This window comes from Silurus meridionalis, chromosome 19 (assembly GCF_014805685.1).
Source record: "Silurus meridionalis isolate SWU-2019-XX chromosome 19, ASM1480568v1, whole genome shotgun sequence".
NCBI classification, from domain to species: Eukaryota; Metazoa; Chordata; class Actinopteri; order Siluriformes; family Siluridae; genus Silurus; species Silurus meridionalis.
The window spans coordinates 14,125,539-14,152,535 of NC_060902.1; the positions used below are offsets into that span (position 1 = coordinate 14,125,539).

The 26,997-nt window shown below is 39.4% G+C and overlaps 1 protein-coding gene across 1 annotated transcript in view; it reads right to left on the reverse strand.

Annotated features, from left to right (window-relative positions):
• ptprga (protein tyrosine phosphatase receptor type Ga) overlaps positions 1-26,997 on the reverse strand; it is a 255,305-nt gene continuing 228,308 nt past the window's right edge. Inside the window, exons 14-29 of the mRNA XM_046874758.1 lie at positions 22,318-22,409; positions 20,277-20,368; positions 15,555-15,651; positions 15,349-15,431; positions 14,787-14,921; positions 13,739-13,873; positions 11,875-12,047; positions 11,029-11,164; positions 10,787-10,933; positions 9,563-9,656; positions 8,649-8,725; positions 7,687-7,815; positions 7,122-7,268; positions 6,746-6,888; positions 3,226-3,361; positions 1-2,591 (exon numbers count right to left, since the gene is read on the reverse strand). Of these exons, the coding sequence (XP_046730714.1) occupies positions 2,445-2,591; positions 3,226-3,361; positions 6,746-6,888; positions 7,122-7,268; positions 7,687-7,815; positions 8,649-8,725; positions 9,563-9,656; positions 10,787-10,933; positions 11,029-11,164; positions 11,875-12,047; positions 13,739-13,873; positions 14,787-14,921; positions 15,349-15,431; positions 15,555-15,651; positions 20,277-20,368; positions 22,318-22,409 (1,963 nt within the window). The 3' untranslated portion in view covers positions 1-2,444. The remainder of the gene's footprint in view (positions 2,592-3,225; positions 3,362-6,745; positions 6,889-7,121; positions 7,269-7,686; positions 7,816-8,648; positions 8,726-9,562; positions 9,657-10,786; positions 10,934-11,028; positions 11,165-11,874; positions 12,048-13,738; positions 13,874-14,786; positions 14,922-15,348; positions 15,432-15,554; positions 15,652-20,276; positions 20,369-22,317; positions 22,410-26,997) is intronic.

Here is a 26,997-nt window from a genome sequence, read left to right on the forward strand (position 1 = left end):
TTAAAGTACATCAAAACCCATATTTTATTTTATGTATAGCAATACAATTTACATATTAAATAACACTATAATAGAATGCTTTGATATAGCTTTCAACAAAACAAGAAAAACACATTTTTTTGTCCTTCGTTTTGTGGTATACCAGATGCCAAAAAACAGGGTATATGATGTCGTTCAACACCCGCCTGCATTACAGAAGTGAATGAGGGAAACTTAATCAGTGGAGCTTGCCTATGACACCCTCAGAATAAAAAAAACAACAACACAAGAACAAAAACAAAACTATAATCTCATTGAAGGAAATGAAAAACAATCAACAATACAATAAGAGAATATCACAATCACTGCCTTGTGGTATATTGGTATATGAGGCATGAGACGTCAGTCACTCGCTGAATGAACCACCGGGTTATTCTCTCTCTCTCTCTCTCTCTCTCACACACACACACTCACTTTTTTCTTTTTTTGTACATTTTTGTTTTTGCACAAAACATCCAGAGAGCTGAGATTCTGAGACGGTTTTATACGAAAATAAAATTCTAGAAACGTACACCAGGAGATAACGTGAAGAAAACCGATGGACAGACGAACTAAAAAAATATATATTAAAACATGTACATTCGAAGAAAAAGAGGAGAAAGATACATGGTGAAATTGCAGCATATAAGCAAAGGCTCGACACCCGAGCCGAACAAGGTAGACATCAGGAAGAATGTTGAGAAATAAAATTACAACAAAAAGTCAACAAATAGTTAAGAAGGCAAAAACGAACAACGTCGCTGCCTTTTCAAGAATGTGGTGTCAAAGCCTTGATCTTGTCATCACAAAAGCACAAATATTTCAACAATAATAACAACAAAAAAAAAAGCATTTTACTGTCTATGGTGACTTTTTTATAAAATTGGATAAAAAGTGCTAAATGAACCAAGTTGGGACCTCAGTCTCGTGTAATTCATTCACACACACACACACACACACACACACACACACACACACACACACACACCATCTCAACATCTGCCACAGACACAACCAGACTTGTGAAATGTTGAAGTTGAAGTCTTTGGTAAAACTTGACAAATCAAATGTTCCTTGTGCAGCTGTTGGGTAACTGGTGCGTTAACAAGGCCATCATTGTGCTGCTGTGTGACACGATACACACCGTCCACACACGCTCCTGCTCCTGTTTGTTTTTGTTCACGGCGTTTGTAAGACTTGGGATACAAGTGAAAAGACTTTGAGACACGGAGGCAGGACGTGAGCGACATGGACCGTGTACGGTCTGCATTTCTTCCCGGAATATATTATACACACGTCGAGTAAACTGACTCAGCACCACACACGACACACACTCTTACGTCGCACACGTGCGGAGATGAGATCGAGACTTTACAGAAGGCATCGAGACCTGACCGATGCGAATCACGTACGCAGAAATAAACGAAAAGAAACGATGAACTTGATAACCGACGGTAAAGCGCGCATGACTAGGATTTCCCCATTCGAGCAAAGTCAGAGTGTTTAGCAGCAGCCTGCGGGGTAAAGAAATAAAAACCAGCAGGGGGTGCTAGAGAGGACGTGGAGACTGCTATTGAAAAGCGTGAGGCAAAAAACCATTGAACCAAGCCTGCAAGGAACCAGTTGCTTATGATGGTTAACTTTTTTTTCTCTTTTGTTTTTTACAAAACCACAAGTTATAATGAGATACGATATATTCATATATATATTAAAAGCATAATATGAATCATTCAAAAAATAAAAAAAAGAGGAAAGTTCACAGTAGCTGTTTTAATACCACCTGCAGAAAGTTAATGATTCAGGCGTAATATATGCATAATGCAAAAAAAAAAAATCATAAAAAAATCCGTTATGATGTCGGAATTAAGCGCAGAAACCCAATATTGCTTGTCGACGACTCCGAATGCCGGCGACCTTCTGTTTTCGTTTTGTTTCTCACGATTTTTGATTTTCTAAAAGAGTGGGATCTTTAAATCTTTTCGCGATTATTTCCAAGCTGTCGAGTGTAGCTTCCTAATGGAATGTCAAAATCTGGTTTCCGTGAGAACAATCAGAAAGGATAAAAAAAAGAAAAGGAAAGAAAAACGAAACAAAACAATAGAGAGCGTAGGACTGAAGTAGGCAGTAACACTGATATTTTCATAGTGCAAACTAGACAGAAGTGTGTTTGTTGTCGTGAACTCAAAAACAGAGGTGCAAATGTTCAGTAGGATAACATTAAGACATAAAATGGCGAGGGAAAAAAAATAAATATCAAAAAACTTTTTATCAGTGTAAAAAAGTAATCGGGTTATTCATTTAACCAAGAGTTCTGGCAAAAAAGGCCTCAGAAAAAAAGTCTGTCTTAGTCCTTGAAGTTTTACAAAGAAAGTTAAGCGCCTCCTGGCGTGTGTGTGTGTGTGTGTGTGTGTGTGTGTGTGTATAATTCAGACGAGAGACTCCAAGCTCTCGGCAGGGTCCGATTCGTCAGACAGGGCCATGCTGCCGTTTCGCTCTATGGACACAGGACCAGCTCCGTTCTCTTTAGTGCTCACCAGACTCAGCATAGCCTTGTAAAGGTACTGGTACTGCTCCTGTAACACACACACACACACACACACACACACACACACACACGTTTTAAAATCTCAGGTATTTGCACTAGATTACTAATGAAAAATGTAGATAAAGATAATAAATGAAGAATCTCATTGTATTGTGTAACGATTTGGAAATGCGCGCCTGCATTCCACACACTCTTGATTGATAATAAACCAGAGCTGGAACACACACCGAAATATTCTGAGCAAATTGCAACAAAAATACGAGCCACTGTAGATGTTTTTTTTTCCTGAATGGAGATTAAAGGCAGTCTGTTTCACTGAAACACAATAATTATATCCTTCAAACCACATCCAGCTGTTCAGTAATGACACTGACGCACTAATTCCCGATTGTGTTTTGTGTGTTTTGAGGACGCCATCGAAACGTGAATGGACTTTCACACCTCCGCTTGCTGATTCTCAATCAGAATAATTTTGGAATAATTTCCTTTCAAATTATTGAATTAGGCAAAAAGCAACACTAAATATTTGCTTGGTGGCGCTCAGGGGCAGATAATTGTTGTCATCGTAATACAAAGGCGAACGCTCCAGGGCTCGATCGAAATGGACTGAATGGGACGTGTGTGAAAGCTTCCTGTGTTTGTGCTATTCGAACCGCACTCACAATGTCGGTGAAGACCCCAGGCCTCATGAGGTTAATCATCTTGGCCACTTGATAGACGCCGACGGCGTTCTCGTTCTCCAGCTGCTGACTCAGAGTGGTGAGGGCGCAGAACATCCCCGCTGACACCGCTCCATACCTGGCAACCCACCCGTACAAAAAACACGGCTAAATCAAAGCAGGAAAGATCTCAGAATAAACACTAACTTCCTTACAGGGATCATATCGGGTTATTAAACGTTCTGCTCGGTAAGAGAGTTTTTAATGTAATTTATTCTTTTTATTTAAAGCTGCTCATGATTATTGGTGTTTTGCTGATTCACAGATTAAGAATCCGTTTTACTTTCATTTAATATGGGAGCTTTACGCTTTGCTAATAGGAACATTTGTCACGGTGGTAATACTGAAATTTTAAATGCTTCAAATGATTTATTATTTTTTGTCATGTTTAAAGACCGAGCCAACCGAAAATCCTTAAATTAAGATAAATAAGTTTAGTGATGTTATTTCGATTAAAAAAACGCCCCTCTAAGCAGGCGCATGTGCTGCAAAGTCCTCAGCTGGTGTCGAAGCCAGTTCTGCTGTCACTGCACCTGCTTTTATTACACTCAGAACAATATGTCTTAATGTCCTACATGCCATATATTGCTGAATATGATTAACATTCATCACTGAAAGCATAAATAAGATTTTTATGTCACTGGAACCTTATTATCAGCCTGTTCTATTGCCTAACTGATCACCTCCCTGTTATGAACCTATTGTGATCAATGTGTAAACTGTTGGGCCATTAAACCTCAGCTCTGGAATCTGAATTAAACATTATATATATATTTATAATATAGATATATTTATGGCTGTCAATCGATGAAAATATTTAATAGTGATTAATGTTAAACTCGCAATTAATCGCACATTTTTATCTGTTCTAAATGTACCTTAAATTAATAATTTTCAAGTTTTTACTACTCTAATCAACATAGCCAAGGACAAATATGGATGCTTTATGTAAATGTATGTTTATCATTCGTGAAACCAAACCGAAAATAGAGCACGAAGATAAAATATACTTGTAAATGTTTTAAAGTAATTACGGTGTTTTGAATTAGGTAAATCATTAGACACCGAACTTTTGTTATGTTTCCACACGGACGGTTAATGAGGTGATACCGGAGAAACTGTACCTCTTCTAACTTTCATAATTTACATAATTACATAATCAGAGAATATTTGTTTTCGATTCACTGAGATTCAGGTCGTTTTGTTTTTGGGTGTCTGTGAAGAAAGATGACAGAGAGAGAGAGAGAGAGAGAGAGAGAGAGAGAGAGAGAGATGGCACAGAGCACCCCGTGTCAGTTTTCTTTATTTTGACAAAAGCACTGCATTTTGATATTGTTATGAGTGTATACAAATAAAAGTAGACCCTGTACAGATTCAAATGATGTATTGCTCTTATCTGTTCGATCAAAAAAGACAGAAATTTAAGTTCGTTTCGGCTTTATGAGGAACGCGCCGACGCATTTGTCGACCCCAGAGGGTTAAGTGACCTGTATGGCCTGCTGCATTGAAGGTTTTAATTTAACCTCTTTTATATTTATTTAGTGTTTTTTTTTTATTTCTTTATTTTTTTTTTTATAAAAATGGTTGATAAAATTAGCCCTGTTAAAATCTATTTGCGTTAACGCATTAGTAGCTAGTTAATTTTGACAGCCCTAATATATATATATATATATATATATATATATATATATATATATATATACTTGAGATGATTCGATAAGTGCATACTGCCTAGAAAAAATAAACTTAAAGCGGTTTCTAAGCTTTTAATGAAGGAAGTCGAGCCTACGAGTGTATGCATTCTGTATTTCTGTTATTTATGATGCTGGCACTGTGCCTCAAAAACGCCATTCTGGAGACCTCGCTAATGCAAAAAGTAGCCTCTGGATGTAAAATTAGTTTCTTTACCTTCAAATGACACACACACACACACACACACACACACATATACACGTACACAGGCAAAAAAGCTTCACGGTGTGAAACCCGAATGTTTACGGGAAGCTTTTCTCTTATACTGTTTCAAGTATACAACACCTGAAGGAGCTGTGATCCAATTACACGTAATGAGTGTCCCTTTAATTTCAACACACACCACTTTAGCAGAAAAAAAGCCAGAACAACAGCACAACACCGGGGCTCCCCTCATGTTTATTCATTATGTAAATGAAGTACCGCTCGTCTCATCTGATAAAGCGAGAACGACTAATTGGGCTTTTTAGTGGATGTATTGTTACTATGCTATCACCCCTAAGAGGTTTAGCAAAGATGGCTGTCTTAATTAGCGCCACATTCTCTAATAGAAGGGACATGTTTGTCAGGATAATGTTGTTTCAGCAGCTGCGATCGAGTTTTGTTTTTTAAGGCCGTGTCTCCTCTATGTTGATGGAATCCCGATCACTCCATCTCAATGAAACTAGTGTCTTTGGGGACACCTCTGCTTCCTGTCTCTGTCTGTTCATAGGGGATGGATGATGGCGCTAAAACCTCATCTTGTGACTCAACAGAGGCCAGTAATGAGGTGGTGACTGAGATTAGAAACTTTTTTTTGTTTTAACACAATCAAATGGCTTTTGGCTCAGACCTGCTCTCTAGTGGACAAACCTTTAAATCCTTCTTATAAACAAGACACACAGGTCAGTAATAAACACCAGTGGTGATGTACATTACAGCAACAAAGTTAATGTAATTCATTACTGAACTGTGAGTAGCTTTTTCACGTATCTGTACTTTACTGAAGTATTTCCATTTGTGGAGATTTTTACTTTCAATTTACTAAATTTCAAGAATTTCGAATTTCATACTTTTTACTCAACTACATTTTGTGAAATCAGTCGTTCCTTTTTGTTTCCGAGTGGATAAAAACTTAACTGGTCAAACACGCTGCAATCCACCAATCAGGATCGAGCAGATCTGATCCACCAATCTGATCCACCAATCAGGATAGAGCTCTGTTATGAACTTGTTTTGATTGGCACTTGGTGGATCTACTGATCTCCAACATACATTTCAGCACTGGTTCACCAGCAAGCAGAACATTTAGAGAGAATAAATGATGAAGAAACTCCAGACTCGAACTCGCCACTCGAAGTTATTTATACCATTTTTTTAAGTAGTAAGGTTTTGGGCTCATGATCATTTGAATAGAAATCAATCAGTGTTTGACTTATTATTATTATTCTATTATTAGATCGGTGTGTTAAGAGTAACAGAGTCTTTTCACATAAACAGTCTTGTGACAAAAAATATAATAGATACATTACAGCCATAATTACAGTACTTTGGATTCTTAAGTACATTTGGAGGCAAATACTTTTATACTTTTACTCAAGTGAAAGTTTAAATAGAGCACTTTTACTGGAGTCATATTTTTTCCAGTGTATCTCTACTTTAACTCAAATACATGCTTTGTGTACTTTGTCCACCACTAGTGCACACACACACAAAGTGGCCTGAAACTCACTCGTCGTGCACTATAGTGGGTCCGTCTCGGGTCATGGCCTCTTCCTTAATAATGTTGATGAGCTCGAACGTGCTGCTGATGGGCGCATCCGGGTTGGGCCATTTTGGGCACTGAAAATGTCGCACCTCCAGCACGTAGTCATCCTTAGATGGACAAAAAAAAATAAGTGAAGATGTGTATGAGTCTTCAGGTAGACACATGGGAAATGAGGGAAGCAGACTAACACACACACAAATCCTAGTGAAATAAACAGTTAAAACACTCATGTGGGATTTGAGCAATTAGACATAATTATTCACCCAAAACACACACACACACACACACACACACACACACACGCACACACATGCATGCATGCACACTCACACACACAGACCTGTGTAGCCTCCAGGATAAAGTCGTGAATGATGATCTGCTCCTCGTTGGACAAGCAGAGTCTGTCTTTGCTAATGAGCGTGACGGTGAAGGCTTCACAGTTCATGGCTTCCTCTCGACTCGGCCAGTAAACAAACTCATCCTCAGCCTATGTCCGTCCCACACACACACACACACACACACGCACACACACGCACACACACGCACACACACGCACACACGCACCACAGGGAGAGGACAGATTAGTGAACAAACATGAATTTGAGCCTTGTTTACTCACTTAATTGTTGCTATATTTTCTATAATCCACATATAACCACCACTTTGATACCATGTGTGCTTATACCTTAGTGGTTAAGGCATAAGACTTTAGACCTGAATGTCATGAGTTCAAATCCCAGCCATACCAAGCTGCTACTCATGGGCCCCTGAGCAAGGCCCTTAACCCCATGTATAAATGAGATCAAATGTAATTGGCTCTGGTTGAAATGTAAATTGTATTTTTTCAGACATATAACTTTAACCTACACTGGTTACTTCCCCAACAAAGTTTTCAAGTTACTCACCAGCCCCTGGTTGTCAGGAAGCATGACGATGATTTGCGCGTTATGGTCCCAGATCATCCTCCAAAAGTCTTTAGTGGTGTGAGGCAGAGGATGCTGGGTAATGATGAACTCGTTGCTGCGGTAGTAACCCTGCAAGACGGCACGGGAGATTTCGAGGAAACAAAGAAGACTGATCAGAAGTTCTGGTCAATTTTACTGGTCAAAAGCAAACGTAATTTAGGGTACAGCAAAAATATCCCGGTATGGAATAAATGGTACTTATTTGTCGAAAAATCATGTTTAACGTGTCCTCTGGGCAATCGCATTACACAAAATGCCGAGCGGACGTTCTGAGAATTTCCCAACACTGTGTGAATGCAATGAGCGTGAAATCTTCTAATAAACATTCGAGCAATTTAATTCGATTCAATGAATTTTTATTGTATAACGCTTTAACACTGAATTGCTTGTTGGTGTAATAAAACTGGTTAAAAAAGAAATCCAAATCAGTTTCTCTTCTTTTGAAACCTTGTGCCATCTACAGGTCATTATAAGTAACTACAACCATTCGAGTATTATGTGTTTTTATGCATTTATTCCAGTCTTTTCTCGATTCTTATCAATAGATCCAGAATATTTTATTGTATACTTCGCTAAATTTGCTTTATATAACTTTGTATATGTTGGTCTTAAGATTTTAGCCCAACAATGAAATAAAACTCAAGTGTGAAATATAGAGCTTGAAAAATGTATTCCCCCCGTCTCACAAATATCTGTTTACCAGGTTAACGATTAACAAATAATTATTTACATAATATATCTACATCACACACTGCTACGAATATATACGCAACACAAAGCAGCAGACACGCGTTGTAAAGAAACGCTGACTCCACAGCTGAAGAACCCTAAAGAGTCTCCCTACATGTGCTGCAGCTGGAGTTCATGCTGAACAAGACAGGGTGATATAGACCAACACTCACCATGATGTAAGAGGCATTGATGTAATCTGTGCCTTTCATTCCAGGAAGTGGAGCCAGGCCGACACGCGCCCTCTCCGCTGGGAGGGTTACAGAACACACAGACAGGTTTATTAACCAGAGACAGCGTAGGATGCAGCAAAACAATGAAAAGACAATTTCAAATCCTACACAAATACGGTTTATTAGCAGGTCTGTAGCAAGGTTAATAATTTCGACAATTTATAGTTTCCCTACAATTATGGCCACAATGATATCCATTTCTGAGATATATGACGGCTAGTATACTGTATCTTACAATATATCAGAGGTTCTCACTTTTCCCTTTAATGCAGAAAAAAATAACACAGATCCTCTCCACTCATGTTTATTAAAAGTGTTATTAAATATTATTTGACATTATTCATAGACAGAATATCATTACCTTTAACAAATTACTAAATTTACAGATCCCCTTGACTGTGCCTGAAGGAACCCCTGGGTGTCCTCATACCTCGGGCAATTACTTAATACAAAATTTACATTTACACTTTTCTTTGATAGAATGCACAACAATGCCTTGCTCATTTGGTCAACTTTATAGTGGATTGATGGTTAATGTTCACCAGGGATAAGATGGGACTTCAATATCAAACAAGACTAAATTATTTCATATTCCAAACCTTTAAACAAGCCATTTATAGTATTATATGGATGACACAACAGACTCCTTGTTCTAGTGTCAGTTTCTACGGCTGTCAGGAGCTTGTTGCTATGCCGTAGTTAATTAGGTCAGAAACATAGGTACAATAAAACACAGCAATAAAACTATTATTATAGTTTATAGCCTATACATACAGTAACCATAGCAACCATAAAGTATCGCCGTGAACCCGCGGTGCGTAAGATTAAAAATCCTTCAGCTGTGACTCACTCACATGGAACGACAGAGGAGTTGCGGTTCTTTTCCTTGTTGCAGTCTTTCTGTGCGCTGAAACACTCCGCAAACTTGGAATTACACTGAGTCACAAGCTACAGGGGCAAAAATACAAACGACAATGCCACGTTTAGTTTTTTCCAAATCCAGACAAAACAAGGAAATGCCTACATATGAATTATTTAAAAAAAAAACTATAACTCACTATGGAGTTTTTTGACATATTAAAGGAATAGTAAACGTATGAGTATTAAAAATATTTAAAATCATCCTTTTTTTAAAAATCATCTTAAATAGGGTAAATTTTGTGCGTCTGCTTTAATGCCTGATAGAAAACCACGTGGCAGACAAAATGTGAAACGATAACATGCATGCATTTGACCTCGTTTCAGCTTGGCTTCAATACAACAAACAAAAAAAACAGCACATCACATAAGCCTTTTAATAAAGATCTACTTATAGACAAGGAAAAGAAATAAACAGGGCTTATTTAATAGCTATCTAAGAGGAAACATCTCTGTGGAAAGAAGCAGAAGAGACAAACAGATGAACTTCAGCCTCAAGGCTAATTACATTAAAGCATGGAGCCTCGCAATGTTCCGCACGAACACCCCCGATCTCACATAACCAGGGGACTGACTGCGTTGTGTGTGTGTGTGAAAGGGAAAATGATTCAAATTAGAGCACAATCCACAATCCGCACATACCCTCTGTCTTCCACAGAGAAAACACACTCCGGTTGCCCCTGTGGCACGAAAATGAAAATCCACTTTTAATTTATCCATATATATATATATATATATATATATATATATATATATATATATATATATATATATACATACACACATTATATATCATAACCAGCCACTGATGGGCCGTTAAACCTCAGCTCTGGCTGCTTAGAATAAAAATATCTGGCATCTTATTAAACATATATGTGCTTATAATACCCTCCACTCTTCTGAGAAGATGCTCCAGTAGATTATGTGTGCTTGTGGAGATTTGTGCTCATTTATTCACAAGGGTTTTAGTAGTCAGATACTGATGTAGGGTGAGGAGGCCTGGGGGTGCAGAATTCCAATTCATCCCAATGGCGTTCAGTATGGTTGAGGTCAATGCTCTATAGCAGGGCATCTTCCAGTGCAATCCATGTAATCCATTATCTTCATATGTATGTGTGGATAAAAAGAAAAAAATGAGAAGTCTCAGAGCCTGGTCTGACCTTGAACTGTTTCTCGAGCCGGGTTTTGCCGCTCCGGCCAGGGGTCAGGATGCTGTTGACGTAACTGTGCAGCTGCCCAGACAAAACCTCCGTCTCCTTCCCCAGTATGGCCTCCAACAAGGCATCATGTATAAAAACATACTGCTCCTAAACACATGAGAAAACAACAACAAACGCTTCAAGAAATGTGCCAGAGTGTCAAAGAAAGTGAAAGCGATGTAAAGTAGACTGCTGAGTCTAACCTCAGTTTGAACCAAGTAGTTCCTTTGTGTGCGTATGTGTTTAAGGAAACCTAGCACGTTGACGGAGCCTTTATCCTTAATCTGCTGCAGCATGCTGTCAATCACGATATACGTTCCTGTTCTGCCCACGCCAGCACTGTGGAGAACACACACACACACACACACACACACACACACACACACACACCCTAAAGCGCTACATGTACATACAGCATACAGTGTATTTACAGTATATATATATATATATATATATAAAATCATTCAGCTTTCAATATTCATTAATGTTTCAATCTGTAATTACTGATGTGTAACTTTTTATTCTGATAGTACACATGTATTCGTCTGCAAAAAACAAACATGTACACACTTATCAAACATTAATAGTACAAACCGTGTTACACTTTCATTTATGATTTAAGATTTTTAGACAGGACAGACCTTAAAAATCGCTGACTCAAATGAATGCTGTTTATATTTAGTTGTACAAAAGAAAAATCATTTTGTTATAATAGTAGTTCAATTTTATGACCAGTCAATTTGTGTTTATTTATCCAGGATTTTTATTTTAGCACAAAGAATCCCAACTCTTTCACACTTATTGGAAAATTGTTGCTTTTTTTCAGCATAAATTTAACATTGTTATTGCTATTATTAATTTGTTAAAAAGTATTGGTATCATGAATAAAGAAATAAAAGCTTTTATTGAACGAGCATTTTTATTAGCTGTTACACTGTATAATTAGAGTGTGTATACAACTCTATATGTATATGTATTTGTGTGTGTGTGTGTGTGTGTGTGTGTGTGTGTGTGTGTGTGTGTGTGTGTGTGTGTGTGTGTGTGCGTACCTGCAGTGGACGAGCATAGGGCCCATCTCCGGTGTCTGTGCTGCAGAAGATTTCCTGACGAAAGTGAGCACAGGCAGTGTGTACTCAGGAACGCCCATGTCAGGCCACTGAGTGTAGTGATATTGGATTACTGTTCTCTCACTCTGACGACTCTTTACACTGCCCTTCTGACCCTACATGCACACACACACACACACACACACACACACACACACACACACACACACACACACACACACACACACACACACACACACACACAAAATTACAAAGACCAACTTTCACTACACAGCTCTGACCTTTAAAACATTATATACACACCCATGCTCCATGTACAATTCCTTCACATACATCTCTCATACACACACACACACACACACACACACATCACCACATCAAACATCCACAGTCCTGAAGCACAGCACACAATGACATTCACATACGTAATCCATAATGACAGAGAACAATGTATTGTGGAAAAGTAAATAGATTAACCTCTGGTCCCCCTCTATACTGAAGAGGCTTGCATACAAATGGCCATTATTATGGCTGGCTGAACACTTTATGTGTGTTTGTTAAACTTCTGTAATGCAGCAGAATTAATCCTCTTAACTACACACTCTAAATCTCACGCCAAAATGTGCCTCGTAATTCCTAAAAGCTAAAACATTGAGAACAATTCCATCACAGTGAAACGGGAACTTTTACTTATATACTATATGTGCAAAACCTATAAGATTTGTATGTGCTTTTTAAACACATCAAATTCCACCTTTAGTCCAGGTTTGCTGTTATAGTAACCTCCACTCTTCCTGGAAGTTGTTCCAACAGATTTTGTGCTCATTCCGACACAAGAGTGTTAATAAAGTCAGGTACTGATGTAGGTGTGGTTAGAAGATCTCATTCATACCAAAGGTGTTCAGTAGGGTTTAAGCTCTAAAGCAGGCCACTCAAGATCTTTCAGTCCATCCCAAGTAAACCAGATCTTCATAGAGCTGGCTTTGTGCACAAGGGCATGCCATCCCTTCATGTTGTGAAAGGAAATTCTACGGCATTCGTATACAATTGAGTGCCTCCATCTTTGTGGTAACAGTTTGGGAAAGAACCACAACTGATTGGAAAATGATAAAGTCTATTTTAAAACTATAAATCTTATACATTAATACCTCGGTACTCGTCGGCTGCGGAAAATTCTGTACTCGTAATGTTATGACAACTGAAAAATATTTCGGTACACGTCGCGTGCTTGGAACTAGACACCGACGCTTGCGGAAAAACTCGTGAGCGCTTCGGTCTCGCGGTAAAACGTATGCACGAAGAGCCTTATGTTGGCTTGCGATCAGTGTCACAGCATTCTCTTTTCTGCTTCCTGTGCATTTTAGGCCTAAATTATTGGTCCCAAAGTGGTTAATAATGCTACCACCTACCTGTGCTCGTCGATTATTACTGATTACTGTATATGGATTTCTGTAGCTGTACACATCATTAATACATTTTTATTATTGCAGCGTGTTCATTTTAGTGCAAATCCTTTTTACGGATCTGTTCCAGTTCTCCTGTAACACCAGGAGCCAGTGAGCTACAGCACACATTCTCCTCACCTGGCCCAAAATCTAATCTCTACTTAAACATCTGCTCCAAGCTAGATATCTCAAATAGTAGCAGTGATCGCTCTTCAGAGTTCACTCCCAACCCAAAGTGGACACACCTGCTCCGTCTGAACAAAGTCTTCGGGACGCTTTGATTTAATCGGATCAAAGTGTACTGCGTGCAGTGTGAGTGTTTGTGTCTGTGAATGTGTGTGAGAGAGAAAGAGAGAGAGAGAGAGAGAGAGAGAGAGAGAGAGAGAGGGAGTGACGCTGACCTTCTTGACTTTGGTGTTGCGGATGGTGAAGCGTCGGAGTGTGTAGCAGGCGTGCACTTTGCTGCTCTTCAACGTCACCACGATGTTACCGTACTCCTCGCTGTTTTCCGTCGGCCAGTACTGATCACACTTTCTCTGTACCACACACACACACACACACACACACACACACACACACACACACACACACACGTAAAAAACACACACGTAAACACATTCCCATCCAAACAAGTTGCTTTGTAAGTACCGCCTGACAGATTTAATGTTCCGATTCTGCAATACAAGACACGCTCTCCTCTCAAACTCACACGAGGGTTTCAGCGACATCCAGTTCTCATGTCAGGGTTAATTACCGACTTTGTTTACGACGTCACTCGCTTCTGAGGGTTTATGTAAAGATTACAGTTCACTCTACCCATTATCACCCCATCATTTTCTTCTGCAGTGTCTGTAATTAACTACGCTTGAATACTAACAATAAGTGTCTCTTTGGGGCAGAATAAACTGTAAGATATCAGATTATTATTAATAGTCACACCAATGTTGTAATGTTTAACAAAAACATCTAAATGGATGCAGCTAAATGCTTGCATCTCCTCCAAGTTTTTTGATGGAAAAAAGAGATACAATATTATTTTACGATTATTTGCAAAAAATAATCTGATATAAAGTAATTAACAAGCAGATCATGAGCGTCATGTGAAAACTTCCCGACGTTAGTCAAATTCTGTTTATTCCTGCTATTAAATAGTACTTTTGTCTTTGTTTTCATTGGGTCCCTTTCAAAAACCAAACTTCTGCTGTAGCCACTTACATGATATGAATGTTTTCTGGTCTGCATTTAATCTTTTCTAGGTTGAAAATTGTTAAATATTTGAGTTTTTTTTTGGTTTTCGTATTGCCAAATTCAAAAACTGAATGTAAAGAACAGGATATATATCGCTACTGTTAACAGTCTCAAAAAAGCTGTTTTTTTTTACTTTAGAGCACATCAGGAAGATTTTCAAAGATCCAGCCGGTCGAAGACGAGAGCAACGCAGGAACTCACCCGTCCTTTCTCCACAAGGTTGGTGATCATGACAATAATCCCTGTGTTCTGCTCCCACACCATCCTCCAAAAGTCCTCGAAGGTGGATTTGAGGGGGCCCTGAGCAGCAATGTACGCCTTGGGCTTGTTGTAACCCTGAGAGACATGTATACACACACACACACACACACACACCAGCTTACACACTTTGATTTTTAAGGACAGATCAAAACATATAAATGGGCTGTAAAACCTAAAGATGCAGCGTGATGTTTCATTTCTTTTATACTACATGTCCTTGTATATATTTTATATCTATTTATTATTAAACGTATATTGTTCGAACCATTCTTCGTACAGTATCACTTCCTGTGAATGAGCTGTTGCTATAAAAAAAAACAGTCCATGATTTGTCTTGCAGCCAGAACTACGCTTCTGTACACGTTTATCTCAATTTTGAATATGGCCCTTTGAGACATACAAACAACCAGGAATAATGGTAGTGATGAACAGTTATGTCCACATGACTGGGGATGATAAATTTCTTGTGAAACTGTGAGCAGACATTGAGGAAAACACTCACGTCCACATAGTTAGCGTTGATGTAGTCACTGTGTTTGGAGTCCTTGCCGGCTAATGGCCTCAGCTTCACTCGACTGTGATCATCTGGAAAGGGACAGAGGCACCAGAAGTGAGCAGCATACAGAACAGAGAGAGCGAGAGAGAGAGAGAGAGAGAGAGAGAGAGAGAGAGAGAGAGAGAGAGAGAGAGAAAAGGAGGGATACTTACATGCTACAATGTTGATGTATCTGTTCTTGTGCTTGTTGTCTGGATGATTTGAATGTTCTGATGTGATCTTCATATCAGCTGTGCAACGCTGCACTTCCTATAATTTCACATACACACACACACACACACACACACACACACACACACACACACACACACACGCATGAACGCCAATTATAAAAAAAACATACAAAACAAAAAGCATGATTTACATTGTCCCACTTGCATCAGCCTTTTCTATTTATTTTAAATGATGATTCTGAACAGTGTGCAAAAGCATCTCACACACACACACACACACACACACACACACGCCTTCAGTATCCTGCAGATACTCATTATTCATATGCAGATTTTCGAGCCAACATCAACGGCAAAAAAAGAAATCTACAAACATTCAAAGTAGAAGTCTTCATGGAGGTGTGGTTCACTGTGTTGCCATGGCAACAACTTCAGCACCTCAAATTATTTATATAACCACCATTAAAAGAAGACATGAGCAGTGAAAAAAAGGTTTTGTGAATTACTGTTGACCAGTAAAGCAGCATTTATATATGAATAAATAATCAGCGATCTTCGGAGGACCTCAAACACCTTCATTTGGTGGAATTGTGACATTTTCTACTCTATATACACCAAACACTGATTGAAAAAACAGTATATATATATATATATATATATATATTATTCCACAGATTTCACAATTCTTCTTCTTTCGGCTGCTTCACAGTTTGGGTTCGCCACAACCGATTATCCAGTTCTAACTCTACATCTGCCTCTTTCAAACCAACTACCTGCATGTCTTCCATCACCATGTCCATAATAAACTAATTTCTAATCCTGTCCATCCTCGTCGCTCATTTCAATGCGTTATGCACCCACACCCACACACGAAGTCCGCAGCAGCCAAATCTCGCGAGTAGGTTGTGTACAGAAGTGAGATCGTGTTGGTTCCGGCGAGAAACTCATGCGTGAGAGATTTGCCCAGGTTCATGCAGATTTTCATGTTTTCCTCTTTGTTCTAACTTGACGTGGTAATGCACAAGTTCCACTCTACACAGAACAATGTTTTTTGGCACACCGATGAGGTCGGTGCTTCCTGTGACTGTGCGTGCAGCCTTGTGCTGCCATCTGTTGGTGTGTCTCGAAACATTTTTATTTTTTTTTACCAACTCATACAACATACAAAACTTTACACACACCTAAACCTGACTAGATGATCAAACCCTTGATGAGTGCTACATGAATAATGCTCCACCTTATTGAGTAATGATTTGACTATGTTCGGCTCCTCAAACAGCACCACAGTCTGGGAAGTTCAGCCCCAAACTTAAATATCACTTATCTAAATGATCTTTATTTCACAAGCCCATTAACACGTAAGTACCGTTGACCAATCAGACGCCAGAGAGATTGTGTAGTATCCAAACGCATGCGCACTGATATACCCTGGGTGTGTGTCGGTGTGTTTGTAAATGAGGGGTGACACTGAAGTGAGGTGTGCTGATCTGATAGTGTCACACTTCCGAGGCGTTTAAAATACTGCCGGAGGCGACAGCAACAGCAGAGAGTTAGCAAGTGGCATCTGTTTCCTGCAAACTGCCTACACCTCAGAAAACACACATTTTCTCTCTCTCTGTCACACACACTAGAGATTTCATGACAGCAGTAACCTATGATTGCTCTATTTTTGTGACCAAAACAAGAATACAAAACCGAGGCGTAGGACGGTGGCTTTGGAGGTTGTTTACTCGGTTAATAATATAACCATGTTATCATTATCTATATAAGTTATCATTATCCCTGCAGGTGAAACACAGGCATTGGTTACCAGGGATTTGAATATATTATGTGTGGACCTTTACTACCATCCAGCACAATGGTATTTTTGTTATAGTGTATAATTATATTGCAGGTATAATGATCTTGTTGACATGAAATGAAGTTTCTTCTGCCCTTGTATTAGGGTTTATTTATTTACTGATCTCACACATGGTATTACATGTAGTGAGTGGTTTTTAATTTGGGATTAATTGGATTAGGAATTGTTACAGTTTATTTATATATAGTTAGTAATAAATCGATGGCTCATGTATAACCCGATTAATGTTCAAAAGTGGTGTTTTGAGAAGTTCATACAGGAAATGCCTGTTTTTTTTGGTTTGGCATCTGCAGTGAGTAGATTTTTTTTACTATGTCATAATGTTAAACCAAATGTAAAACCAAATGACAACTGGCCGACACGCTCCAAATGTCACACTCACATTGACACAAAAATAGGAACGTTAGGTTTCATGTTAGAAGGTTAGTGTGTGCTTACAAACTATAGAGTCTGACCTTTGTCTCATCTCCTCGTGCATAAAAAATCCTCTGTACAATCAGGAGCAAAAAATATTCAATTCAATTTAATTCAATCTTAATTTATAATTATATAGCACCTAACAACTACCAGGTAGAACCTAGGCGCTGAACAAAGTGCAATGGTAAGAAATTACAGCTTGCATGTGTGCAAAGGCAAATATGTTAAATTTGAATGCATAATGTGTAACTTATCATCTATAAGCATTTTGTGTGATGTAACTCATCTGCAACAGAAGGCCCTAAAGTCCATGTTTGGATCATTCAGAGGATAAAACTTGATTAATTCAGTGGAGTCTTGCACCACATTGCACCAAATCTTCCCAAAATTTTTTCTTCCTTCCTAAGTCTTTGGACTCTGTCCTGTTCGATCTATTCATCCATAATTACTCCCCCCTCTCTTTATCTCTCAGCACACACTGGCAGGACACCAGTACAAAATGTCTTACTCCAAATATCCCCCCAATCTTTCTGGCACCCTCTCCTAAAACCCTCTTCCTTTTCCCAGGAATCCCTTTAAAATCTCCCACTTGGATTGCACACAAGCCTGAATTCTTGCCACCCCAACCACATCACTCTCTCTCTCTCTCTCTCTCTCTCTCTCTTGCCAGGGCAGCACAAAGCCACTTGTTAGAGGCCCTAGAGGCTCCCTCTAAAAGTGGGGGTTTGGCTCCATCCTATGCTGCTATAATGGATGGAGAGGTACAGGGGGAAGAAAGGAGGAGGCAGTAGATAAGAAGGCTATTGAAGGACAGGACGGCCCCCTGACACCCCTTCTCTGAGTTTGTAAAGACAAGTACGTGCATGTAAATGTCATCCACACACTCACCTTCACTCTCTGTGCTCATTAAAGTGCTGCTTAGTGTTACCACTCACACATGTTTACAGACCCTGGCTACCTAATTAGTTTGCTATGTCTATCTTAAACAGAGATCACATCTACCTGTTGATTTTTTCTTAAAGTTATATTTTAAAATTAACGACACTTTCTTTACAACACAACAGCTAAAGTATAAAACAGGTCAGTTCAAACTGCAGATCTGATGCCAGGCTAGCAGGTGTTAGACCTAAAAACCTAACTAAAGACCTAGCTTTAACAAACCTAGCTTTAACCACCGTGGCCGATTTGCTGACTACGGTACTTTCGCAGGATGATGTTGCTTGACTGACATTTCAAACAGGGTTTTTTTTTCAATCCCATTCGTGCTCTAAAATCGCCACAGTCTGAAAGTCTTTCCCACCTGAGAGCCGGTTAGGTCAAAACAGTGGCGTTTCTGAAAAGAGTGGCCAGAAAAGTGTAAAAAAATAAGCATTGAGCCCTAGCTTCTTAATGCCTTATTCCCAGACCCAGTGAGTGATGTGAAATCAGAAAAGTTTTAGGAAACACAAAGCAAAGCAACCATTTTCTTCTAATAAACCTTAACTAAAAAAGATCTTATAGAAACGATTTCACAATTACTCAAAGAACCACATTAGCGAATAAATAGAAAGAAAATGTAAACTTTTTGCAATTCACAGCTATGAAATAATAAAAGGGTTTATTGATATTCGTCAATGAAACGTTCTTTGTCGGGACCCGCCACTTTATTTTTTTAAACTTTCTTAGAATAGTTTACACTTTCCAGACAGAGAAGACAACTGATCACATCTGCCACCCAGGACCAACCATTACTGAACAAACATGACCCACTAATTCCATCTCAGTGTATTTACATCAATTCACACCTCAGGATTTAGGTATCGGGTCAATCTCCTGATATCACAAGTGTTAATTATACAGTTTTTGAATACACAAGAAGTCCACTGTACATGACCCGAGTGACTAAAAATGTCAGACTCACTTCCTGTCTCATGGGTGCACAAATATAAAATTTCTTGACACCTCTTTTTATTAGGTATAAAACAGCAGACGGTTTGATAATAGGAAACGTGTGGTCTCGTGCCTCTGTGGATTACTGATCATTTGTGATCCGGCTGCAGATTAATATTAATACAGCCTGAAGGGTCTGACAGCTCGGCACAGATGTGACATGATTTTCTGGCCTGGGCGAGGCAGGCTACAACCGAGGGCTGGTCATGTCCAAGACCATCTGGTTTACACACAAACATACTCACACTCACAGAAGGGCTATAAACCACCCCTATTTACTGACACATTGACAGAGTGCTGCCAGTCTGGCCTATAATGACGTTCTGCCAGAAATGCTTAACACACACTCAAGCCTGTGGAGACACAAACACACGCGGTGTACATGCCAGCTGTTCGCAGACAAAGACGAAATGTCATGAACTAAAGTCATTAGAACGCTTGTGTGTTTGTATGTGTGTAGGCCGTACAAGAAAGCATGACACATGACATCTCACCTCAAAGTCTTCAGAGAATCCATGCTGGTTGTTGGCATACAGATCTGATATGTGCTTGATGAACTGTTTTACAGGGATCGCCTCCATGTCGTCTGCAACACAGCCAGATAACAGAAGCATGCAGATGAAGAAGTGCAATACATTCTTTCTGCCTTTTGAACGTAAGGTAATAGCAGATGTTTAGGTCTTGAAAATGATAACACATGACGCACTGTCCACGATACAGATACTTTTAAATGCACCACAGAGACAAACAAATACAAATACAAACACAAATACAATGATTTATGTACAGTGGTTCACTTCAGACATTCAATTAACCCTTGGGACAATAAACAATGTCACAGGCATTATACATGACTTCACATACAAATATTAATCCCCAGATAAAGACACCAAAAGTGACAATAATGACAGAAAAAAACTCATTATGAAGGAAGAGGAACGAAAACTTAAAATGGACCTTCCGGGTGGCATGGTGTAGTGGGTTTCTAAATAAATACAGTATACAGGTGTAGAAAAGTGAAGAGTAAAAAACGAGTGCTGAAAGGATTGTCAATGATGAGCAAAGGACAGTCTTTAAGATCACAGCAGTCGACAAAAATGTACAATTATCAGAGCAACTGAAGTTACTGTACTTCCGAAGCATAAATGCAGAGTCAAAATCACATTTCCAACATAATAAAAAAAGGGTAATTTTCACTTTCACTCATCATCAAACCTCCACATCACCCAATAAAGCAAGAAAAGGAGAGCGATTTCTGGTGTTTTGGAGCTGGTGTAAATGGGTGTGTACGTAAAAGGTGGTGGATTTAATATAATTTGATATAAATGAGCAAATAAACAGTGTAACTTCAGACACAGGGGCTCATTTTTCACAGATTTCAGGTCAGATATTCTAGCATCAGAAAATAAACAAAACAGACTGACTCTTCTGTCTTCACTCATACAAGCCTCTGTGTGTAGGAGAATTAATTGCCCCAATAACTGCAATCAATTTGGTGAGTCTGGTATTTAATTAGATTTTTTTTTTTCTTCCAGAACTTGGTATTGATTCTGTTAATAACTATAATAGTTATAAAATCAGTCAGGGCCTGCAAGAATCATAACAGAGCAGAGTAAAATTCCTTTACCCATCTTTATTAGCTGGGTGAAGAGCTCATCACTCCCTGTTCATGTTCAAATCAATGCCATGATGGATTTTTATGTCCAAGGGTCATTACCCTAATCTAGCACAGGGGTAGTCTGGGGCAGGCAGTAAAATAAGCTCGACTCCACTCCATCTCTTCTTACACAGTTACACACTCATACACACACTTTTCATTCGACAAGACAGCTCCAATTATTTCTACATCGAGTGCAAAAGGGCAGAGAGAGCACGGGAGAGAGAGCGAGGGAGCGAGAGAGAGAGAGAGAGAGAGAGAGAGAGAGAGAGAGAGAGAGAGAGAGAGAGAGAGAGAGAAATGGGTAATATATGAGCGGTGTGTGAGGTGGCGTATGAATAATAGCACCATCCTTGAACCTACCGAGCTAAAAACCCACAACCCAAACATCGTAAACAACGTCGTGTTACGGGTTGGTGCGCAACCATGTTCTGAGCATAGAGTAAAACACACGCTCGAAACACTGACCTATTTTCACTAACAAACACTGCCAGCGCTTGAGTGCCGAGGCTTTGATTAGAAAATATTTCTCCAGCCACATCTAGGCATAAAAGTTCAAGGATTTGATAATATATTGAAAGTAAAGTGTACACTAACAGGGAAACATTGATATATGGAGACTAACTTAAGAACTTATACACCAGAGCAGGTGAATTTGTTTAAGGAATAACTCTTGATTTTGAAATAAACAAAAAAACAAATAGCAACAATGTGACACTGCACAATCAATCACTACCAGCCACTATGAGTCGATATTTTACTCATTTCCTTTTATGTATATAAGATGCTATAGGTGTGCTAATAAATATCGGTTTAGGCAAGCTACATGTTGCTATTGATAAGGACACACACACACGTGTAGCTTGAGCAGAACTCACCTGGGATAGGGATAACTGGAATACTCTCATTGGGCACCACTCTTGGAGAGCTGCTGTCCTCCACATAGAAATGAGCCGTCTGGAAACACCTCCTAATACACACATGGAGAAGGCGAGAGTGTGAAAGAGAGCTCATTAGCAACTGTTAAAATTAACAATTCACCACGAGTCCTAAAATAAACATGCCCTCGACTTACTTCACAAGTCCTGCAAATTAACTGGAAATCTGAAATATAATCATATATAGACTTCAGACCCTCAGACAACAGAGTGATACAGAAATTTGGAGGAAAAAAAAGAAAAGGTGTGACAGATTAGTCACAGCGAGTAACATCCGCTGTAGAGATCGCTGTTCATCATACAGCAGTGAAGGACTCGGGCCAGGATCAAAGTGAACTTTCCACCCATAACCAAAGTGCAAACATTAACTAAGCACACACACACACACACTCAAAGTAACACACACACACACACACACACACACACACACACACACACACACACACACACACATTTACAAATGTAGAAGGAAACATTATCTCCAGAAAGCCTTTTCCAAAACAAACACAATATGGCAGTATGATAGACCTCAGAGAGTGCTAAGTCTACACAGATCCGGCGAGAACCCGGCACAGACAGACGCTCTTGAATACGGCACTCAGCGGAAAAAACAAAACAAAACAAAAAAACAATGACACGATTGTCAAGAAGAATCTGCTCCAGATCCAAAAGCAGAGCATGAGAAAACTGGTTTTGCTTCTTTGGATCACGCAAAAACAAAACAGTGCTGATAACACCTCTGAGAGAAAAAGTGAAGAAAAAAAAGAAAAAGAGAAAGAGAGAGAGAGAGAGAGAGAGAGAGAGAGAGAGAGAGAGCTAGAGAGCGAGCGAGCGCAAGAAGGAGCAAAAGAAAAGAAAAACCACAGAAAGACAAGTTGTAGTCTTTAAGTGTCCCCGAACGGAGGAGAGCGAGTCTGTCTTCCTACCTGTACTTCACACACAGGACAGAACACAATCTGTTCATCCTCTGACAGAACGAGGGATCTGGGGAGCAATGTAGGAGAGGAGCAGAAGCTTTGGCATGCTGTCGATGACTGACAGGGCGAGAGAGGCTAAGAAAGAAGAAGAGGACTGAGGGAGGGTCTCTCTTGTGTCACACTCCTTTAACTCTCGGGGTCAAAGCCGCACAGCGTTTGAATAAACACTGACCCGGGAACAGTCTCCCGTGTCTGTCCCTGACCTGACGAGCGGCTTGGGTGATCTCAGATCTGCTGAAGTGCAGGGAGGTGACATAGAGGCAGTCCTTAGGCTGTGCAATAGGATTAACTTTGCACGACATTCTGCCTCCACCCACAACACCTGCTGCTTGCTCTGTCATACACACACACACACACACACACACACACACACACACACACCCTGCTGCCTGGACACTCCTTCATGTCCTTTTTTGTACACTTTTAGCCTCTGTGGTCACTAAGCAAAAGTTTGGAAAAAACAGCAATGGCGATTACATTAACCTGCTCCCAGCCGTGCCAGAAAGACCAGTCTTTAGTTTTCTTCAGGAACCCCCTGGTGTTCTTTCATGCGCTGAAATTCACGCGTGACGGCGCTCCACACGCCTGCTCTGCCGAACAAAGGCCAAACTACGGCACGGGAATCCACAGCCAAGCATTAATTAGCACGTAAAACCGCTGAGAACCTAAAGCAGGATATCAAGGTGGCGGGTGATTTAAGAGCTATAAAAGGTGTCTTCACACGCTTCCTGACACGATCCAGAACAACTTAGGAATCGTTTAAACAGTAAAGGTCAACTAACTCCGATCGGTTTGTATAAGAGGCAGAACCGGAAGAGAATTTCCCATGATAACCGTATGAATCAGGATTACAGCCAACAGCACATCTCATTAGGCCTATTTAAACACACAGCTTTACAAAAGAGCACATGAAATGAATACAATGGCAGTGTAAATATTACAGTATATGCTTTTGGGTGAGTCGATTCGAGGTCCAAGTGTGAAAATCTCATTTAGAAAGGTTTTAAAGATGTCACAGGGTTATTGTGTCATAAAATATTACAGCTTATTGCAGTCCATGCAATTAGGAAATTCTAACAGTTATATTGTGTTTAATGGCATTTGTGAGATTATGGTCCAAATAAATAAAGGTGTATAAATTACTTTGGATGAAATTACAAAATCAGACTAAAGAGGGTTGAATACAATACAATTTAAAACAATAAAAAAAGTAATTATCAGCTATACGAGTGTACTGTAAGTGTGCTAGAAGAAAACTGAGCGGTAGGACCTAAAAAGTTACTCTTCTTACACCAGAAAAATGCCGACAATTACAATTAATTTTTTTTTTAACTATAAAACAGCATATAATTTTTATCTGTAAGCAGCTACTTATTAATATTTTTCATAATTTCTTTTTTTTAAATAATATTTTTCGCTCATCAGCCTTTGTCTTTTCTTTTCTTGAAAATAAGAGAACGAAAAAAATTTGTCACATTTCCCAGAAACAGCGAAGAACAAGAGGGTTACTACCCATAAACCTGCGGTTACTGAACAAGTCAAGAATTTAAGAACCCTCTAATTGCTGCAAAAAAAACAATACGTTATCACTGAATCAAAACTCAGAGTAAACAGATCACATAAGCATCGCTGCTGATGCGCTGAATCTGTCCATTAAAGAGCGATTGTGTGTCTCTTGGCAGATAAAGAGCTCATCAAGTGCCTCTGAATGGACTGCTGACAGCCTGAAGGCTTTTAACGTCAGTGCTGCAGCCCTCGCTAAAGCCCAACCCTGTCCATCACAGAACACAGAGGAGACTCCTGATCTCCACACACACTTTCAGAGCAGCAGAAAAGACATGAGAAACACAAAAAGGGGTAAAGAAGATGGGCGGCTAAGAAAGGGAGAGCGGGATAAAGAGTGAGAGACAGAGAAAGGGAGACAACACAAAGGCAGGGAAGTTGAGGGGGGGCAGATGGAGAGAGAAAGTAATGGATTGATGAATGGTTTGATCAGTCTGGTCAGTTTATCTGTCATGGAGACTGCAGCCTTTCATACATACTCCTTCAGCCAACACACACACACACACACACACACACACACACACACACACACCAACCTATAATTAATATAACCAGTATAATAAAACTATTATTTTTAAAAATAAAAAACCCCCGAATATTATCGGTTTATTTGTTTTTTTGGTTTTTTTTTTTAAATGAAATATGTAAAATATATAAAAGACGCCTGACTTATAGTTTCTTGCCATCTTATGTTTTTTTAAAATTTAATTTATTTGGATTTGTGGCACTCTTCAACAAACCCGGAATCAACCATCAGCATGTAATCCACCAGTGGCTTCATCCAACATTTGGGTTTCACTCCAAGAACTTCACATGGATCACTACGTGCTTTTCAAAAGCGAACCGTTGTCTGTTATTGTTATTCTAATAGTATAGTGTTAGTCTGTGAACAGAATCTTCACACTCATTGCAGGACAACCCCAAACAACCCCACCCCACCCTGCACCACGTTCTACTAGATTGTCTGCTATCTCTGATTATGCTTTTCTAGTTTGCATCTTATTATTTTATCACTTGTGCAAATGGCTCCAGAATGGACATTACTCCCTTAAAAAAAGACCACCAATGAAATTCCTTTTACCCCCAGTATGGGAAATTAGATTGGAAATATTGTGCACTTTAGGACATCGATCATATTTAGCAGTGTGAGAGAATTTCTCCTGTTTTTTTTTTCCCTTTCAATATTAAGTCAGAAAAGGAATGAAAGCATCGTAATTCATTTAGTTTTTCAACCGTGAATAAAAAAACTATACACAACACCCGAGTTCGAACTTTTTGCTATCTTTAGGATGTTAAATGTAGTAAAGCCACAAACTGATTATTAATTAATAATAACGATCACAATTAATTAGAAATTGATAAGAGGCTCATTAATAAGTAAACCGAAAGTGCAGTAAAGCATCCAGACTTTAGCAGAGCAGATGCTAGGGGTTATGTAACATAATCTGGTTGGCCAATGAATGTTAGATTGACATAAAATACGGCTAATCTCACTCTAAGTGTGCACAGAGCTGTGCGTGAGTGTGTGTTTTGAGACTTTAAAACATCTGCATAGAAACCCCAACCTTCATTACACCATCCTACTTACTCATGCACACACATAAACATACACAGATACGCCCCAGTGCATGGACTGAAGGATCCGATCTCCATTTGAGTAAGTGTGAGCAGATGGGTGAGTGTGTGTGTGTGTGTGTGTGTGTGTGCGCTCGGGGCAGAGAGCTGTGACCTGGAGATGAGCTGCTGTGTCTCCTTGCAGAGTTGCTGAGTCCGGGCTGTTTAGTAAACACGCCAACACCCAGTGAGCACAAGACACACTTCTGGGAGATGAAACTGCACAGCTGAGGGAAAGAAATTCCCAGAAAACTGAAACGGAGCAGACCTGGATCTTGGACTAATTCGCAAAAAAACAAGCGTTTCCCGCATTTCCCCAAGGCAATCAGAGACATGTGGGGAATCTGTGTTCCACACTGAGTGGGTACAGACTGTGATTTTTAAACAAAAGGGCATTGTTTAATTAGAAAGAAAATCGCGTTCTGTTTGCAGTGCATGCTAATTGTTAGACTGGTGACAGAGAAAA